This window comes from Python bivittatus, unplaced genomic scaffold, assembly GCF_059951505.1.
Source record: "Python bivittatus isolate LINGU-HERP-01145 unplaced genomic scaffold, Pbiv_v1 ctg000020_np1212, whole genome shotgun sequence".
Classification (NCBI taxonomy): Eukaryota; Metazoa; Chordata; class Lepidosauria; order Squamata; family Pythonidae; genus Python; species Python bivittatus.
The window spans coordinates 118071647-118088652 of record NW_028277030.1 but is presented as its reverse complement, the minus strand read 5'-3'; the positions used below and the strand labels follow the sequence as shown (position 1 = coordinate 118088652).

Here is a 17006-nt window from a genome sequence, read left to right as displayed (position 1 = left end):
TGGAACTCTCGTGCTTTCTCCATGATCCAGCGAATGTTGGCAATTTGATCTCTAGTTCCTCTGCCTCTTCGAAACCCAGCTTGTACATCCGGTAGTTCTCGGTTCACGTACTGCTGAAGCCTAGCTTGTAGGATTTTGAGCATAACCTTGCTAGCATGTGAAATGAGTGCAATTGTGCGATAGTTTGAGCATTCTTTGGCATTGCCCTTCTTTGGAATTGGAACGTAAACTGACGGATTTCCCAATGTCAGCCACCATAACTACTTGTTGATGGTAGATCCCATGCAGGGTCTTGTCTTGCCATGGCATTTCCTCTGCTTGAACTTCCTCCCATGTCTCCTGCTGCCTCAGGCATTCTCTCAGCAGGTCATCTTTGGGTGCCATCTTACTGATCTACTCCTAGATGCTCTGGGTTTTGTCCAGGATAGTGGCTTTGACACTCACCAGACCTCGCCTGCCCTCTTTCTGGCTGGTGTACAGTCTCTGGGTGCTGGACCTGGGGTGGAAACCTCTGTACATTGTGAGGAGCTTCCGGATCTTCATGTTGGCAGCCTCCATGTCCTCCTTTGGCCAGCTCACTATACTAACAAGGTATCTGATGACTGGCAGGACATATGTGTTGATGGTATGGATCTTGTTCTTCCCACTGAGCTGGCTCTTCAGGACCTATCTTATCCTTTGGTGGTACCTGGATGTTGTTGTCTTCCTTGTCTCCTCATCATGGTTCCCATGTGACTATGGAATACCAAGGTACTTGTAGCTGGTCTGTATGTCTACTATATGGCCTGCTGGTAGTTCCACCCCATCAGTATTAACTACCTTCCTCTCTTTACTACCATCTGGCACACTTCTCCAGTCCAAATGACATCCTAATGTCCTCACTGTAGATCCATGTCAGGTGGAACAGCAAGTCGATGTCTCATTCACTCTTAGCACACAGCTTGATGTCATCCGTGAAGAGGAGGTGGATGATGGTAGTTCTACTCTTGAACTTATATCTGTATCCAGTCCTTGTGATTATCTGGCTGAGGGGCTTCAAGCCTATGCAGAACAGCAGCGGGGACAGTGCATCACCTTGGTATGTGCCGCATTTGATGGCCACTTGTGTGAGCTGTCTTGAGTTGACTTCCAGTGTTGCCTTCCACAGTCCCACTGAGTTCTTAAGTGTCCTATTAACTTTGTATAGGGCCAGGCATTCACAGGTCCACGTGTGTGGCATTGAGTCATAGGCTTTCCTGTAGTCAGTCTAGGCTGTACTCATATTGGTCTGTCTAGACCTTGAGTTTCAGGCAACTGCTTTATCTATGAGCAACTGGTGTTTTGAGCCTCTGGTGTTGTTCCTAATTCCCTTCTGAGCTGTGCTCATATACTGACCCATATGGTCTTGTAGCTTGGTGGCTATGATGCCTGATAGGACTTTCCATGTTGTGGGGAGGCAGGTTATTGGCCAGTAGTTGGAAGGTGCTGCTCCCTTGTGGGCGTCTTTCGTTATCAGCACTGTCCTTCCTTGTGTTAGCCAGTCAGAGTGGGAGCCTGCTGTTAGCAGCTGGTTCATCTGTGCTGCTAGGTGTTCATGCACTGCTGTTAGTTTCTTTAGCCAGTAGGTGTGGATCATGTCTGGGCCAGGTGTTGTCCAGCTCTTCGTGTTCTTGACCCACTGTTGGATGTCTGCTACTGTGATGGTGACTGATTCCTGTTCTGGGAGATTGCTCTGGTCGGCTCTCAGGTCCTGCAGCCACTTTGCACTGGTATTATGTGTCTTCTCTTTCTCCCATATGTTGTTCCAGTACTGTTCAGTTTCTGCTGTTGATGGCTCTGCTGTTACTGTGTTGTTGCACTGCAGTTGGGAGTACACCTTGGATGGTCCTTTGGAAAACAGGGCATTTATCTTCTTGGCCTCTGCTTCTCTAGTGTATCTCCTTAACTTGGTAGCCAGTGCTGTGAGACTTGGTTTAGCAGTCTCTGGAGCTTCAGATGAAGTCAGGCCCTTGTATTTTTCCAGTAACCAAGTCTTATCCTTAATCTCCACGCCCTTCTGTAGTTCCACCAGCTGACTAACTTCTTCTGAGTTGCCTTGATCTTTGCCTCCAACCTCATTTTCCGGGGGGGGGGGGGGGGATCGCATAGCCAACCATCTCCAGGATCACAGCAGCTGTAATGTATGCCACTTCATTGGTTTGAATTATGGTGAGCCTTGGTAATCAGTCTTAAGGGTTGACTATAACTAGTTTGTTCATGATATTATGCTTCATATCAGTTGCTGTGCTCTGTAATGGAGGGGATGGCAGTGACATTCCAGCTTCAGGTGGTGTTGGCTGCAAATCCAGTTGTTCTTCTGGGTCTTCTCAAATCCAGGATGTAATGTGTAGTTGGTCTATGCTCTTGTGATAGCAGCTTCCTCTTCACTATGTTGAAGTGTTGGATAACTAGCTGTTTCTCAGTTAGTGTGGATGTCGGTCTGTCCATCTGCAGTTCCCTCATACGTTTCATATATCCCCTCTCATTAGGTCTACTATTGTAGTGGCATTCCATCAATTCCAGGTTCTCTTGTCTCATCCAGGTATGGTTTTTCCAGTAGCCCACTTATTGTCAGATTGTCCTGGTTCCCCAACATCTGGAACGGACTTTGTTAATCGGGGCAATGTCTGAGCTGGCATGACTCTCTTAGTTCATGTCACTCTTATATCCAAGGTAGGCAGATGAAGCATTAGGGAGTCTTTGCCCAAGGACCCCTACTGGTAAGGTAGGTACCAGCCAGGATTCAAACCCTGGTCTCCCAAGTCAAAGGACAGTGCTCTAACCACTCTGCTATCCAGCCGCTTCATACCTGGAATTGTGTGTGTGTGTGTGTGTGTGTGTGTGTGTGTATGCTGTTGCCACGGAAGTCTCACTTGGGAGGACCTTACAAAGACTGAGTGCCTCAACTGAGAAGGAATTCTCCCACTGATTATCCAGGTTACCTATGAAGATGTGGAAAGCGATCAAAGCAGATACCCTTCTTTCTATTGCTTCATCTGAAGATAAATGAGGAGCAAAGTTATGCTTTGGAGAAGAACTTACATTTAAGTGTGTGATCAAACTTAGCATCAGTTATACGCAATTCTCTTGGCAGCTGCCATGTGATAAATACTCCTTTTCTCCCTTCCCAGCCTATGACATTGCTTTCCAGAGAATTTCAGAGAATTGGTAGTTGCCATTTCCCCCCAGACCATCATGTACTGTTAATCCAGGGATTGGGGGGCAGGAAAAGGAAGAGAGAGAATGAATGATCAGTTGGCAGCCTCTACATAGGGTTTTACCTCTGCATTGAATGGGCAGCTAAATGAAGAAAAAGGTACACAAGAAAATGTTGCTGCATCTGTTGCCAGTCCCCTCCTACCACTAAGCTCAAATGTTTACATCATTTCACTAATACCTTCTTTTCTGCCCAAATCACCCCACCTCCGATTTTGGTCTTCCTCTGACCCTGCTAAAGGCTAGAAAATTCAGATATTTAGCTTAGCAATTAACAATCAAAGATCGGAAAAATGAGATATTTTATCACTATGATTGTTTTGTATAATTTAATAAAATCAAATGGAATCAGAGTAATTTAATTCAAATTAATTCAATCCAACTTGAATAAATACATTATAGTCTTATTCTCTCGCTCATGCACATATTAACATCATATACTACCACCTTGCTCAGGTTACACAAAGGCAATATATGAATTATAAGCAAAATATTATTGTTTGGGATAAGGCATAGATGATCAATATCATAATTATAATATCCGTCAAAACAATCTTTTTTATGGGTTAAAAAAGATGGGCTTTATGGGCTACAATCTAGTGCTCAGACAAAGATTCTCATCTGAGAACCTTGACCACATATGTAAGCAGGAAGACCGTATGTGTGTCTTTGGAATTAACTCTGTCCACTGTCCAACTGGGATTCATCAATATTTTAGATAACAGTTTTGCCCAGAAATAGGCAAAAGGATGATAGGAATTGATCCTCAGATATTTTGCATACAAAGCTTGTATCTGCTATTGAGTTAAGAGCCTTCCCCTTATTTATTACTTTTGATAACAGTTACAGGCATGGGCAATTATATCTTATTTGCCATGAACATATTGTTTATTTTTCCAAAATGGCTGAGAAGTCTGAAGCATCAGTATTTAAATTCTTGACATCAGTATCATCAAGAGATCTTAAATATTCCGGTGATAAATCTAATTCCCCCCCCCCCAAATAAGTAGTTGAGCTGTACAGTTTTGATCAGATGCAACTCTATTTACAAGCAGGTAGCCTGTTGTTCTTCTGACCCTGTAACAGCACCTGTCTTATGGCCAGGGTTAGTGGAGAAATGTTCAGATACTTAGATTATTGTGTTTTGGCTGGCCATTCCCAGAGATGATATGTTAGTCATCATGGATCATCTTTGGTGCTGGAAAGTCCACACTGATGATAAACTTCTAACTGAGTTGTGAAACTTAGCCCATCCTTTGAAAAGGCTGCAGTAAAGATCTTGGGATCAAAGCAACACAAGGCTGTCTTCTCTATATTTTCATCAGTGAAGTCCAGTATATGGCCATTAAGGATGAAAACTGTTACGGATGAAAACTGTTTATTTATTTATTTTAGATTTAGAATAGGAAATAGTTTACCTCTAAATAAATAAAAGAAAGCCACAATCAAAATTTGCAGAACAGAATTCCTATAACTAGCATAGGAAATTGATGAGTATTCTTCACTTTTATAGATGATTTTTAGAGATTGGTAACCAAGTACAGCAATAACTACTGCTACCTCAATGTATTATGTTGATTGGGGCTTGGAAAAACTGTAGTTTAGGGAAGGGAGTATACAGATGACATGAAATTAGAAAGAAGAGCTAACATTTCAGAAAACTGAAATAAAACTCAACAGATAAAATTCAATAAGTGTCGAACTGCTGACAAAAGACTTTCATCAGTACCATTAACCATGTCTTCCTACTGATCAAATATGGAGCTTTAATGGCAATGTGTGATATCTTCTCATCACTCTGCCTTCTGCTGTTCTTCCCTTCATATTCCAATTTATGGTGTTTTAAATTCTATGAAAAATTTGGTGGTCAAGCTGTCTCCTTAATTTGCTGCACATTCAAAACCAGTCAGACTGGCCTCGAACATCTGATACTCTGTTCCTTCAACATTTCCTCATTGAAGGAAAGGGGAGCAACAGGCACCAATGAAAACAGCAATTTACTGGAAACCTGTCAGAGCTTCTACTCCTAGAAGGTAAAAGCAACAAGCTATCCCCAAACAAGCGTTTCTGAGTACAAAATTCCATTCAGTAGTGTAGCATATCTCTTTGATATACTACTGTGTGCAGTGATAATTCAAAATAGAACTAAAGCCTAGGTTTCATAGGAACATTTATCATATTATATAACTTAGATTAAGATATTTGCAGACTAGGACTATTCAGTGCTCCAAAAATCATATTTAAACTCATTTGGTTGCAAATGAATTCTATTAATTTTAGCAAAACTCACAGCAACTTACATATTGAAGCAATATCAAAAGAAATCAATAGAAAAGAAATAAGATAAGCTCGAGTAAAATCTTATCCTAATATTTGCCTAATATTCTGGATATTTAAAGAATACAGTAGGCTATAAAAAGTCCTATCTATATGAAAAGTTTTAAATGGGAACCTATAGGTCATAAAAATAGATAGAACTAGTATGACCTATATTGAAATGCAACAACACGTATCTTTCTGTAATGAAATTATTTCATGCATAAAAGCAGAAAATGCTACTGTACTCAGTGTGTTAAACACTTGACATTTTCCAAAGCAGAAAATGCAACATTTTAGAAATCTAGATATGTTTATTAATTAGTGATTATTAACACCCAGTAAACAACATTACGCCTTGTAAAAACACAATCTTTCTTCACAGCATGGAGCTGAAATCTATTATTCACTGATTCCATATGCTGAAATACACTCAAATGATCACAAATGACCTTAAACATTAGATAAATGTAAATGAGGACATTGTTGAAAATGTGTTTTGATTGATATCTAAAAGACCAGGTTGGAAATCTTGACAAGAGATGGTCCTACATATACTGCATGGCAATTTGAAGCCTATAGAATATATGGGTGCACAAAAAACTAAAAGGGGGTTTATTCACAATGAACTAAACCTGAGATCTTCTTGGAAATGACAGTTTGAATACACCCACACAGAGTATAGTTTATACACACACACACATACACATTTTATGTTTTGCAAGAATAAATGAATAAATAGCCAACTGTCCCAAACCTCAAATTAGCATCCAATTATTGACTAGCAACAATATTTTAATAAATATTGGTTGCAGGTGGCAATGATAATATGACTGCAAATATGTTCTTTTCCAACCATATTTTCCAACCTTTACAGCCTCTGGCTTGAAATGGAAATATTAGGCAGTTATCTATAAAAAAGAGGGATTCAACTGCATTGGGTTATCAAATTTAGAACAGAATTATTGAAATCCACAGACTTAAATCCTACTCTTTTCAGTGGTTCATAACTATCAATTAATCTTGATCCCATCCATCACCTTTTCATTATTTCATGTTCAACACAAGCACATATACAAAAATAAGTCTCTTTGAGTTCAGTATCCTTATTACCAGGTAACTGTATCTAAAAGACCACATGTGAAGGGAAAAAAAAACTGACCTGCAACAGAACCAAGAAATGAGAACATAGACTGATACTACAGAAATGGGGTAAGTGGTTAATCATTATCTGAAAACGGTTTGCTTCTTAACACTGAACACTGTTTTTAATGATGCTAAGCCTTTGCTCAACATTATTTAGATACAGATACAAATTTGTCAGAAATGCACTGGGCTAATGTTTCTTGATACCTACACGATTAGGTTTAGGAAGCTGTTAGCCATTGTTCATTTGCATCAAGGCATACTTAACAAATAGCATTAAGAAAATAGGAACATCTGGATCAAAACAATGGCCTAGAGGTCAGGATCATGTTAACCAATGAGATCCTTGTGGAATCACTCAGAGGTAGGAAAATAAAGACCAAGGAAACTGCTTTATGCTATTGATTTGTCTAGAAATAATGTCTACACTAATTGGCAGCAATTCTCCAGGTTTTGGATAGCCTTTTCCAGCCTTATCTTGAAATGTTTGGGATTGAATCTGGGACCTTTGGTATGCAATGCATGTGTTCTATCCCTGAACTATGCCTGTTCCTCCATGGGGTGCAGTTAAACAGAGAAAAATTATTTCACAAGTTCAAACATGATTGGTACACAATTAATACCCTGGTTGTGGATGGATACAGAAAAAGATGGCTTCAAATATTAATATTTTTGTGGAATCCTTGGGGTTCTCTGAGCTTGGTTGTTTCCATAAAGCAAGTTCATAATAATTCTGTCCTTAATGATAATAATTCCTGATACACCATAAAAATGTTTATGTAAGTTTACTTTTCAGAACTTTAGAAAAATCATATAGCTGTTCAGAGATATGAATATGTAGTCTATATATATATCACACAATTGATTTATAATTGTTGTTTGATAAATCTGATTTTGAATGAGGATCAAGCAAGTTTCCCAGCAAACTTGCACTTCATTTCACTTTGGTTTAAGAGTAGTAATATAAAATAATATGCATGAAGAGTATGAAACATCTTACCTGCTTGAGACCACTTTGGTTCTGAACACTCCAGCTTTTTTATTTCTTTTGATGATATCACTTACATCTATAACATAGGAGTTAAGAATCATCTATAAAAAATGTTCCAATCAAGTTATCCTTTTTCATAGTAAGCATTTTCAACACAACAGGGCTCTTGAAAATTGTAATAAACTGTATGTATATGTATATGTTTACTGTGCCACCTCCTCATTCATGTGTACACACACAGAAATGTTAAGTCTTCTTGAGCTTTAATTCATTGATTTACTTTAGTACTATTTTTGGTTAATTGATCAAGTAATTATATCAGAGTTGTTGTCTAAAGTAGGAATGGATGAATCTGCTGATTTAAAATAATTTCAGCTAAATTTCTGCACAGTTGTTTTTCTAATTCACATGAAGCATCTTTAGACACATTTTCTGATACATCTTTTCTAGAATGCACTTTTTGCAAGTGCTTGTCCACTTAACATGCTTCTAAGCATTCTTTGCCCTAACATGTACATTTATGTGAGCACTTGTCCTTAAGTTTATGGGCTTTTGTTTATCTTTAGTTGTAAAGTATGTTGAACAACTTGGAATAACAGAATTCTGATTACAGTGTATGCATGTATTCCATTTTGCCTATAGATATGCTCTAGCTTGAAGGGACAAAATCCAGCAACTTTGTTGTACTTAAGCAGGACTAGGTCTGTGTCAGTTCCTAGATGGAATAAAAGCAGGATAGCATTATTTATACAAAAATAATAGTAGTAGTAGTAGTAGTAGTAGTAGTAGTAGTAATAATAATAATAATAATAATAATAATAATAATAATAATTTGGATATGAGTTCTGCTACAATACATTGTCTTAGATTTCATCTCACTTTTCATTTTAAAGAGGAAGAAATGTCTCTTTTAAGCTGATATTCTTGTCAAATGGCTTTTCTAAAATGGTACATGCTTCAGTTTTCCTTGCAATGGGGAAAAAGTTGTTTTAAACTAAACTTGTAAATTAAATTCTGATTTAAAATGAGTTACATTAAACAATTCTGATGGACTTAGTGAGAATTATTATTTCCAGTTGGTATAAGTTCCCAATTTCATGAACCTCTAAACTAAATTTTTTTTGTTGTAAACCAGGTTTTAAACCACATTTCAATATAAAATGTTTTAATGGAGTCAATGAGAAAAAAGAGGTTTCTTTGTGATTCTTATAAATTCTGATTTCTCATTTTTCAAACTAATTTGTTTATTTGATATATTTTGAATATTATTATGGGGTATATAGCTTGGAAAAAATATTGAAATACAGCAATCAATAAAATATTGATTTGAAATGTATGTTAAAAAGTGAGGCCAGGAAAAATAAAGCATTCACATTTGGCATTTGCCTCAGGAAAGCCTGGCTAAAGAGGTCAGTCATTAAATATAACATTGTGTGTTCCTGAACATTAGAGAAAATTCTTCTCAGAAAGCAAGTAACCTCAAGATAATACTCTGTAAAATATGCCTTGTAGAATCTTTGCCCCATGTCTGAGTCTGTTCCTTATGAGAATTAATGCAACGTTATGTCTTCAGCAATCTGAATAACCAACCTCTTTATTGATCTCTACAACCTACTTTGGGAATCTTTGTGACTGAAGAACACAGTATAAGTGCATCAAATAAAGAAATAAGCAAGCAGCTTCATGTTGTGCGCCACTTGCACCCGTTCCTGGATCAAGAGGCTCCACTTACAGTTAGTCATGCCCTGGTCACCTCCCAAATGGACTACCATAACACACTGTACATGGGGCTGCCTTTGAAAAGTATCCGTAAGCTTCAACTGGTGCAAAATGCAGTGGTGCATGCAGTTATGTGTGCCCCTAGTATGGCACGTTACACCTCTGCTCTGCAAGCTGCGTTGGTTGCCAGTCTGCTTCTGGGTCCAATTCAAGGTGCTGCTTCTGACCTTTAAAGCCCTACATGGCATGGGGCTGTGTTATCTGAGGGCCCACCTCTCCCCAATTACACCTACCCATCCCATCAGGTCTGGCGGGAGGGGCATGTTATGGGTTCCAACTGCTGAAGAGTTTCATCTGATGGGACCCAGGAGATGAATCTTTTCTGCTGTAGCACCTCCCATGTGGAACATCACTCTTCCCAAGGTGAGATTAGTTCCCACCCTATTGTCCTTCCAGAAATCCCTTAAAACATGTTTTTTCAGCATGCTTGGGGATCCCATGGTACTGAAGAGCCTGTGAGATGGTTGCATTATATATGAGATGTTGGCGCATTATCCCATGATCTTATTTATATTTTATTAATCATTTTAATGGTTAAGATTTGTTTTAATTGTTCGTTTTATTGTACACTGTCCAAAGTCACATTAGTGAGACAGGTGGCTATATAAATTTGATAAATAAATAAATAAATAAATAAATAAATAAATAAATAAATGCACCAGAATGTGCATCCCACTGAGTAGACTGATAGACATCCAACATGAATGAGCATTTAAAAGTGCATTAAGCATCTTCCCTTTGCCTAGGTTGCTCAAATTCTTATTTATCCTGTCACTAATATAATTACCCTAATAAAAATAAAAGAGCTAGAATTACACAAGAATCAGGATTATTGCAGGGCAACAGGGTTTTAAATGGACATCATGTATGGCAGTATGCTGCATCATCCCTATTCTAAATAGATATACATGAAAATCTTTCTTGATAAACCAGTGCAAAGGTAGCTAACCAGGTACCCTCAGATATTTTGGATTACTGCTCCCAGATCCCCCATGGACAAAGATCAGAGATTATGGGAGTTGTAGCACAAAACATGTGACCAGCACTCAGTTCTCTGTCCTTGGTTTGATAGCATCTACATATATAAACTATATTAAAGATGTTATCTTAAATCTATTACTTATAGATAGATAGATAGATAGATAGATAGATAGATAGATAGATAGATAGATAGATAGATAGACAGACAGACAGACAGACAGACAGACAGACAGACAGACATCTCTTCTTCAAAGCATCCTTCTTGCCAAAGCAAGCCACTATACTGTACAGTTGTCTACTCCAGACTGAGATGACCAAAAGTTACCCAGATGAAGAACAGATATAAATTTTAACCCTTAACCTGTTTATGTAGCAGTGAAGTTCATGGCTTTCCTCAAAACTCATTTCTAGGTATTTGAATTTAAAATTATATGAACTGGCAATAAACCTAATCTATTTCAAGTCAATATATTTCCAAACATGAATAATTTGAATTTCCTTAAATACTAGTCCAGAGTTGCCTGGCAAGTAGGTAGCCATATAAATCAAACAAACTCTTTTTTCACTAAAGTAGCAACAAGGGCATTTTGTACAAGGCCAAAGAAGTAAGTCTATCCTTGTGACAGGCTACTATCAAATATTCAGTAGGTTGGTTTGCACTTACACTGGCAGTTTATGCTGATTACTATACTGATAGTAATATTCTGATAATGAAATACTATCAGAAAAATACGTAAATTTTTTTTCACTGTGCACACCACCACATCTTTTTCAATGTATGCATCAAACCTAAGTAGTAAGACAATGCTATTATGGTACATATGTATATAGATCTGTGGATGATTCTAATACAGTGGTATTTGGATAGAATAGCTACAACTTGAAAACCATGCAAACAAAGTTTACAAAGAAAAGCTCAGCTTTTAATGCATTGGAGCTGAAAGAAACAATTAATCAGAAAAACATGCCAATGAAATTTGTGAATGTAATAGTTATTTGTTGTATGTGACAGAAGATCATATAACAGTAGTGATAATGGTCTTGAAGATGATTTTCATGGCATTCTGTATAATGACATTATCTGAATCATAGGGAAAAAAAGACAACTAATATTATAACTCAATGTGTGTGTGTGTGTGTGTGTGTGTGTGTGTGTGTGTGAATTGAACAAATAGGCTAATAAAACTCTCAAACTTGAGCCATATAACATCTTTCAATAGTTTCAATTCCAATAATGTTGATTTAGGTATATGTTGCCCTTAGGAGTTCAGCCCTGTACCCAGTTATACACGTACAAACATCCCATTGTTACTGAACACAAACCTCATTGTTGCTGAACTATAACTAACCTACATTATTGCAAAAACCCATATACTCAGCACACACAGCTTCAACCTGGACTTTTTAAGATTAGCCAAAGTTCCATACACCATATATTTAATAGCTACATTTGTATTTTGTAGTACATATATTTTAATTGCACCCTAAACTTACCCTTTATTTCTAAATTCCATGTGCAAATAATGTATATAAGCACAGGAGGAAAAATAAAATAGACAGCAGATGATCTTAAGGAATGTGTTAAAAACCTGATTGATGAACGTGAAAGTTCACCAAACTTTTATATTTTTTAAAGCACACTGTGTAGCACAGAATCTTTACAATCAGATCACCATTTATTCAAGTTTAAAAGATATAGATCTTATGTTCAGGCTCATTACTAAATTTCATTTTGGCATAGTTTGTTTCTCTTTGGATATTTTATTTAAAATAAAGCTCTCCAAAGTATACCCGCAAAAATTCCTTGTTTCTCTTATTAAAGATTTCAGTTTTTCTCCTGAAATGCAGTTGAATTTATTTTAATTGTGGTTAAAAAGATTCAGATGTATTAGGTGCTATATATGAACAGTGGTAGAATAACCAGAATGTATTTACAGTATGTCAGACACTGTTACTCAGGAATATTATAGGCAAGATTAAATTATTATATGATATGAACCAAAATGGCTTAAAACCTGAAATAGTTAATAGAAATGCAGAGGATTTTTTTTGTTCCATATATCAATCGATATTGATTTTGTATTTAGAGAGCACATGATTTGACAACCCAATAGCAAACGAAATTACTGCTCTCACAAATGAACTGACAGTAAAACCATCAATGACTGATGGGATGTGAATGTGTGACTTTGTGACTTTGAAGAAAAAAATACATATCAAATCTTCCCTCCCCCAAATGCAAGATTTCACTAAAGTAGGACCCTTTGGTGTCCCCTGTGAATAACACTAATAAGAGCAAAAATAATAAGTAGGATAATGACAATAATATAAAAATGGATGCTCAGACCCAAAGCACTATTGCCAGGTCGATTTTCAGTGACATTTCTCTGATGCAGTCATTTGTTGCTGAATATGTTCATCTGGCCTATTAAGAATAATTAGCAGACTTGCTCAGTGATTTCCTGGCTTCTTACTGTGATTCTCCCTCTTCTCGGGCTGACACCATTTTGACTTTTAGAAAGGTATTTTTTGATATGATAGTGTCCCTGGCAAATAATTTGGAGTTACAAAAAAGTTTAAAAGACAAAACTAAACTTTTAAACAAGAGCATTTTAATTTAATGGCTTTGTAACAGAGTACAAAATGGAGCACTTATTTTAGAATCCAAAGAAGCAATACATGCAGGATATTCACTTGGGGAGTTGTAGACAATTTATTGTTCAAGTATCACAGAAATAGTTCTGAAAGTTAGTTGTATGAATAGGATATATTTACAAAATGATTTTACTGGAAATATATTTACTTGATTTTTCATTTTAAGTGGATAATGCTTCCCCCCCCCGCCCCCCCCCACCCCCGGATTCTGTTCTCTGTTAGATTTGTTCCATTTTAAAGAAACTAATATAGGAAGTCTGTCTTACATTATTTAAGTAAAGTTACTCAAAATTATTTAAGAGTGAATCTTAGTGCCAGGTATGAGCATCAGATTACACCAAAGTACAACCTAATAAAACTAAAAGTAAAATCTAAGCCTCTTAAAATTTGCTAAAATGTGTTACTTATTTAGTATTACGAATCAAGATAGTAAATCTTGACAGCAGATATTCATGAATAATTCTACAGTCACCTAAAAGAGGATGCAATATAACATTCTGATTAATAGCACAAGCCTATATATGGTTACATAGAAGTCAATTACCAGGGTCTATTAGCCTTATTTCTAAGTAAGCTTGCTTCAGTTTCTCTTTGAAAGAGTAATTTTGCTATGTTGCCTCCCAACTATGAATTTGTAAAGATATTCACCTAATTTATTTGTGTGTTTTTTTATAGGTGTAATGTAAAGCATAGTATGATACTTGACCGTTGTGCTACACTGCATACAATTGGAATTTATATTCTGAAGTAGAAGGGGTCAGATTTTCCTGGTGAAATATTACAACAAGACTCTCCATTCCGTTTATTTTAAAGCTCTTGTATATCATAATTTTTAAAAGATGGACTGTGTGTGTTTCTAGTTAGGTCTGCTTTCATCCCTGAATTCTCCAACTATTTGAAACAGTTATGACTACCTTGAGAGCCCACAAAAAGAACAAATGTATCCTTTAAGCCTGCTAGCCAATATCCTGTATTAGCATTAAACATGCATTGTAACCACACTTTTTTTTTCTTTTTTAAAAAATGTCCCTCTAAGGCTTGGATAAACTTGAGAAAGAAGATCATTTGATAGCACTAACAAAGATTTCTCTATAACTTTGACATTAGAATATCTCCTGCCAAAGGAAGGCCCTTAACATGCAAATGTTATTATCATCAAGAACCAAAGCAAACAGATATCTTCTGCAGTTCCTTCTCAATTTCTGACAGCCATTAATATTCACTATGGGACTCAGCTCTTGTGCTATTGTAGACACTTAGTTAACTCAGGGGGAATAATTTGCAGTCACATTAAAGTGTAAATTGTTTACCTGCATATATACTAATAGGATTAAATATAAAATGAATTCAAATTCGATAATAATATAAATGTATGGAATGGACAGGAATATTTGAAAATCTTGGTCCAAGAGAAATATTGGACAATGTTCATTAACTGAATGCAGATCCATCTTGCATGAAGTTAGGGACAGGTTACAAGGAGTGATACTGTGCATACATGATTAAATACAAACCAAATGTAGAAATGAGATAAATATGCATGAGGGACATATTTATGTACTATAATATCTGAAAGCAAGCTCAGCATAAAATAGACAAGTAAAGGAAACAGACATTATTTATTACAGCTGATGTTGCAATTTTTAAAACAAATTTTTCAATGTTGCTGGAATGAAATCACTGAATATTTACAAATAATTATCCTAATATTTATGAAATTACTTGCCATTTCCTCTCTAAATTGAAAAAAATTAAAAATAAAAATGGAATAATTGAATATAGTCTCAGGAACACTATATAATTATATAATTAACTTATATACTGCTCAAAATCACATAAATTTTCCAAATAAAAAATTATTCAGGATGTGTGCGTGTGTGCGTGTTATATAGTATGCATGTATATATGTATACACACACACATACATAGATAATACATACTGTTATATAACCCCTTGTTCTATTTTTATACTGAGCATGAACCCAACAAAATGGAATGAATCCAATAAACCAGTTTTCTAACTGAAGAAGGATACTTTTGATAGCCTTTTCATTTCCATCAGTTAACAGAACTTCTTTGACATCTGCAGAAATAGCAACCTGGAAAGGGGGGGGGGGGAGAGAGGGAGAGAGAAAGAGCACAGCAAACAATGAGCAAATATGCTTGTCTGTGTGGAAGTGAAGACAGGTGTGACAAGCCTTCAGTATCATGCTTCCTCACCTATTTCCCTGTAACAGTCTTCAATCTTTTTTCATTTTATGTCTGCATTATTTTAATCATTCAATCAAATCAGTCAATACTTTTATCATTCCATTTGCGGGAGCCTCTATCTTGCTATCATTCAGTTCCGTAATTGCATTGTGACAGCGGATGATGGTATTCTGAGAGGCTTTCATTTGCGGGCTTCTGTTTATCTAGTAGAGCCATCATCCGAGGCTGTCACTCTGCCTTTCAGCTTGCTTCTGTCTGACTGCCTGATGCCCTTCATATAACTTTGCATTGCAGGCAGATGGCTTTGTAAGGGTAATTTTTTTGTGAGCTTTGACATGCTCGCACATTGGGCTGTAACCTCGACACATTGTGTAAGAACGACAGGTTTGTCAAATGCCAATCAGTGTAACAATATGCTTTTATTTGTAGAGACATAAAAACTTGTCTAATGCACTGCACTGCTACATAATATCTCCTGAATACATGACTCAGAACCTAGAGAATGGTGAATGACGCTTCTGAATGGCCAATCTAATTCAAAAGAATCTAATTACCGAGAGCTCTGGATCATGTTTGTTGGTGTAATAATGCAGGCAAAACATTAGCAGCTATATCATGGTGCTCCAACTGTGATTCGCCAGGCTATTCCTGTATCTTAGCAAATGGTGAAGTATAATCTGAAAGGGGGGGGCGGGGGGGAGCGCTAGCTATGGCTCTGAAAGACAGAGTGTATGTGGCCTGGAATGTCACAACAAGAGATATTGACTACACTGAGGTAAAATGTTTCTCCTCGTCGAGGCAACCATAAAATCGATATAATACGAAAGCCAGCCAGTCTAGAAGGTCTCTGAAGATTCTGCAGCTTGACCGCAGCTGATTCTGTTGACAGTTCTCTGACCCAGTCGTTGGAGACACTGGAACATTTTTCCCTTTTGTTCCCCCCTCTGAATAGAAATGGGATTGAGAAAAGACCTACCATAAGCCCAGCCAAGCATGTCATGCCACCCCCCAGCTCACACACAGCAAGGCCCCTGAAAGAGAGAAAGGAAATGGTAGAACCCATACAAATTAGATGAAAATGGTCGGAGAGACATATATGTTACAAGAACAAATTGCCATCTGTAGTGAACACCGAGGTAGCAGGAAGTAGCAGAGGCATGACTGGGCTACCTCATGTCGTTTTGCGTTTTAAAAATAATTATGAAATAGAAAAGTCACAAAGCAGGCAAACCAGTGGGGGTTCCCTCATTAGTGTTCAGTGCAACATTACCACCGCTGAGCTGAAAAAATCCGAGAAGGTTCTTTTTTCCCCCTTGTCAATGGCTCTGTCTTTTAGAGCTAAACTAGCTAGAGTAGCGAAAGATAATTGTTAGGAAAGGATAACACTGTTAATTCACATTCATTCCTTCAAAAACAGTTAGACAAGTAAATGGAGGAATTAATATTATTTCTCTCTCTTTCTTGCTCCCACCCTCTGCAGAACTATAGAACGAAATAGTAAGCAATTGTAACAGAAATTATAACATTTAGAATGAACGATATACCTTAACTTTAAAAAATAACAACAGCATTCAGGTGAAAAGGTAGCTCATACATTAGCACTTTAATTAGAAATAGATTACAAAAGATTGTTTTAAGAAGTCTGTTAGAGCAGCCACTTTGCCAGTAAAAGCACTTGGCAAAAATCCTGTTG

At 36.9% G+C, this 17006-nt stretch overlaps 1 protein-coding gene across 4 annotated transcripts in view; it reads right to left on the bottom strand.

Moving 5' to 3' along the window:
- CAMKMT (calmodulin-lysine N-methyltransferase) overlaps positions 1–17006 on the bottom strand; it is a 331308-nt gene that overhangs the window by 36277 nt on the left and 278025 nt on the right. For all 4 annotated transcript variants that reach the window (XR_015797399.1, XM_088147696.1, XM_088147718.1 and 1 more), the window contains exons 5-7: positions 16290–16344; positions 15138–15201; positions 7697–7763 (exon numbers count right to left, since the gene is read on the bottom strand). Coding sequence is in view for 3 of the 4 variants with exons in the window: in XM_088147696.1 (XP_088003822.1) it covers positions 7697–7763; positions 15138–15201; positions 16290–16344 (186 nt within the window). In the remaining variant the exon portion in view is untranslated. The remainder of the gene's footprint in view (positions 1–7696; positions 7764–15137; positions 15202–16289; positions 16345–17006) is intronic.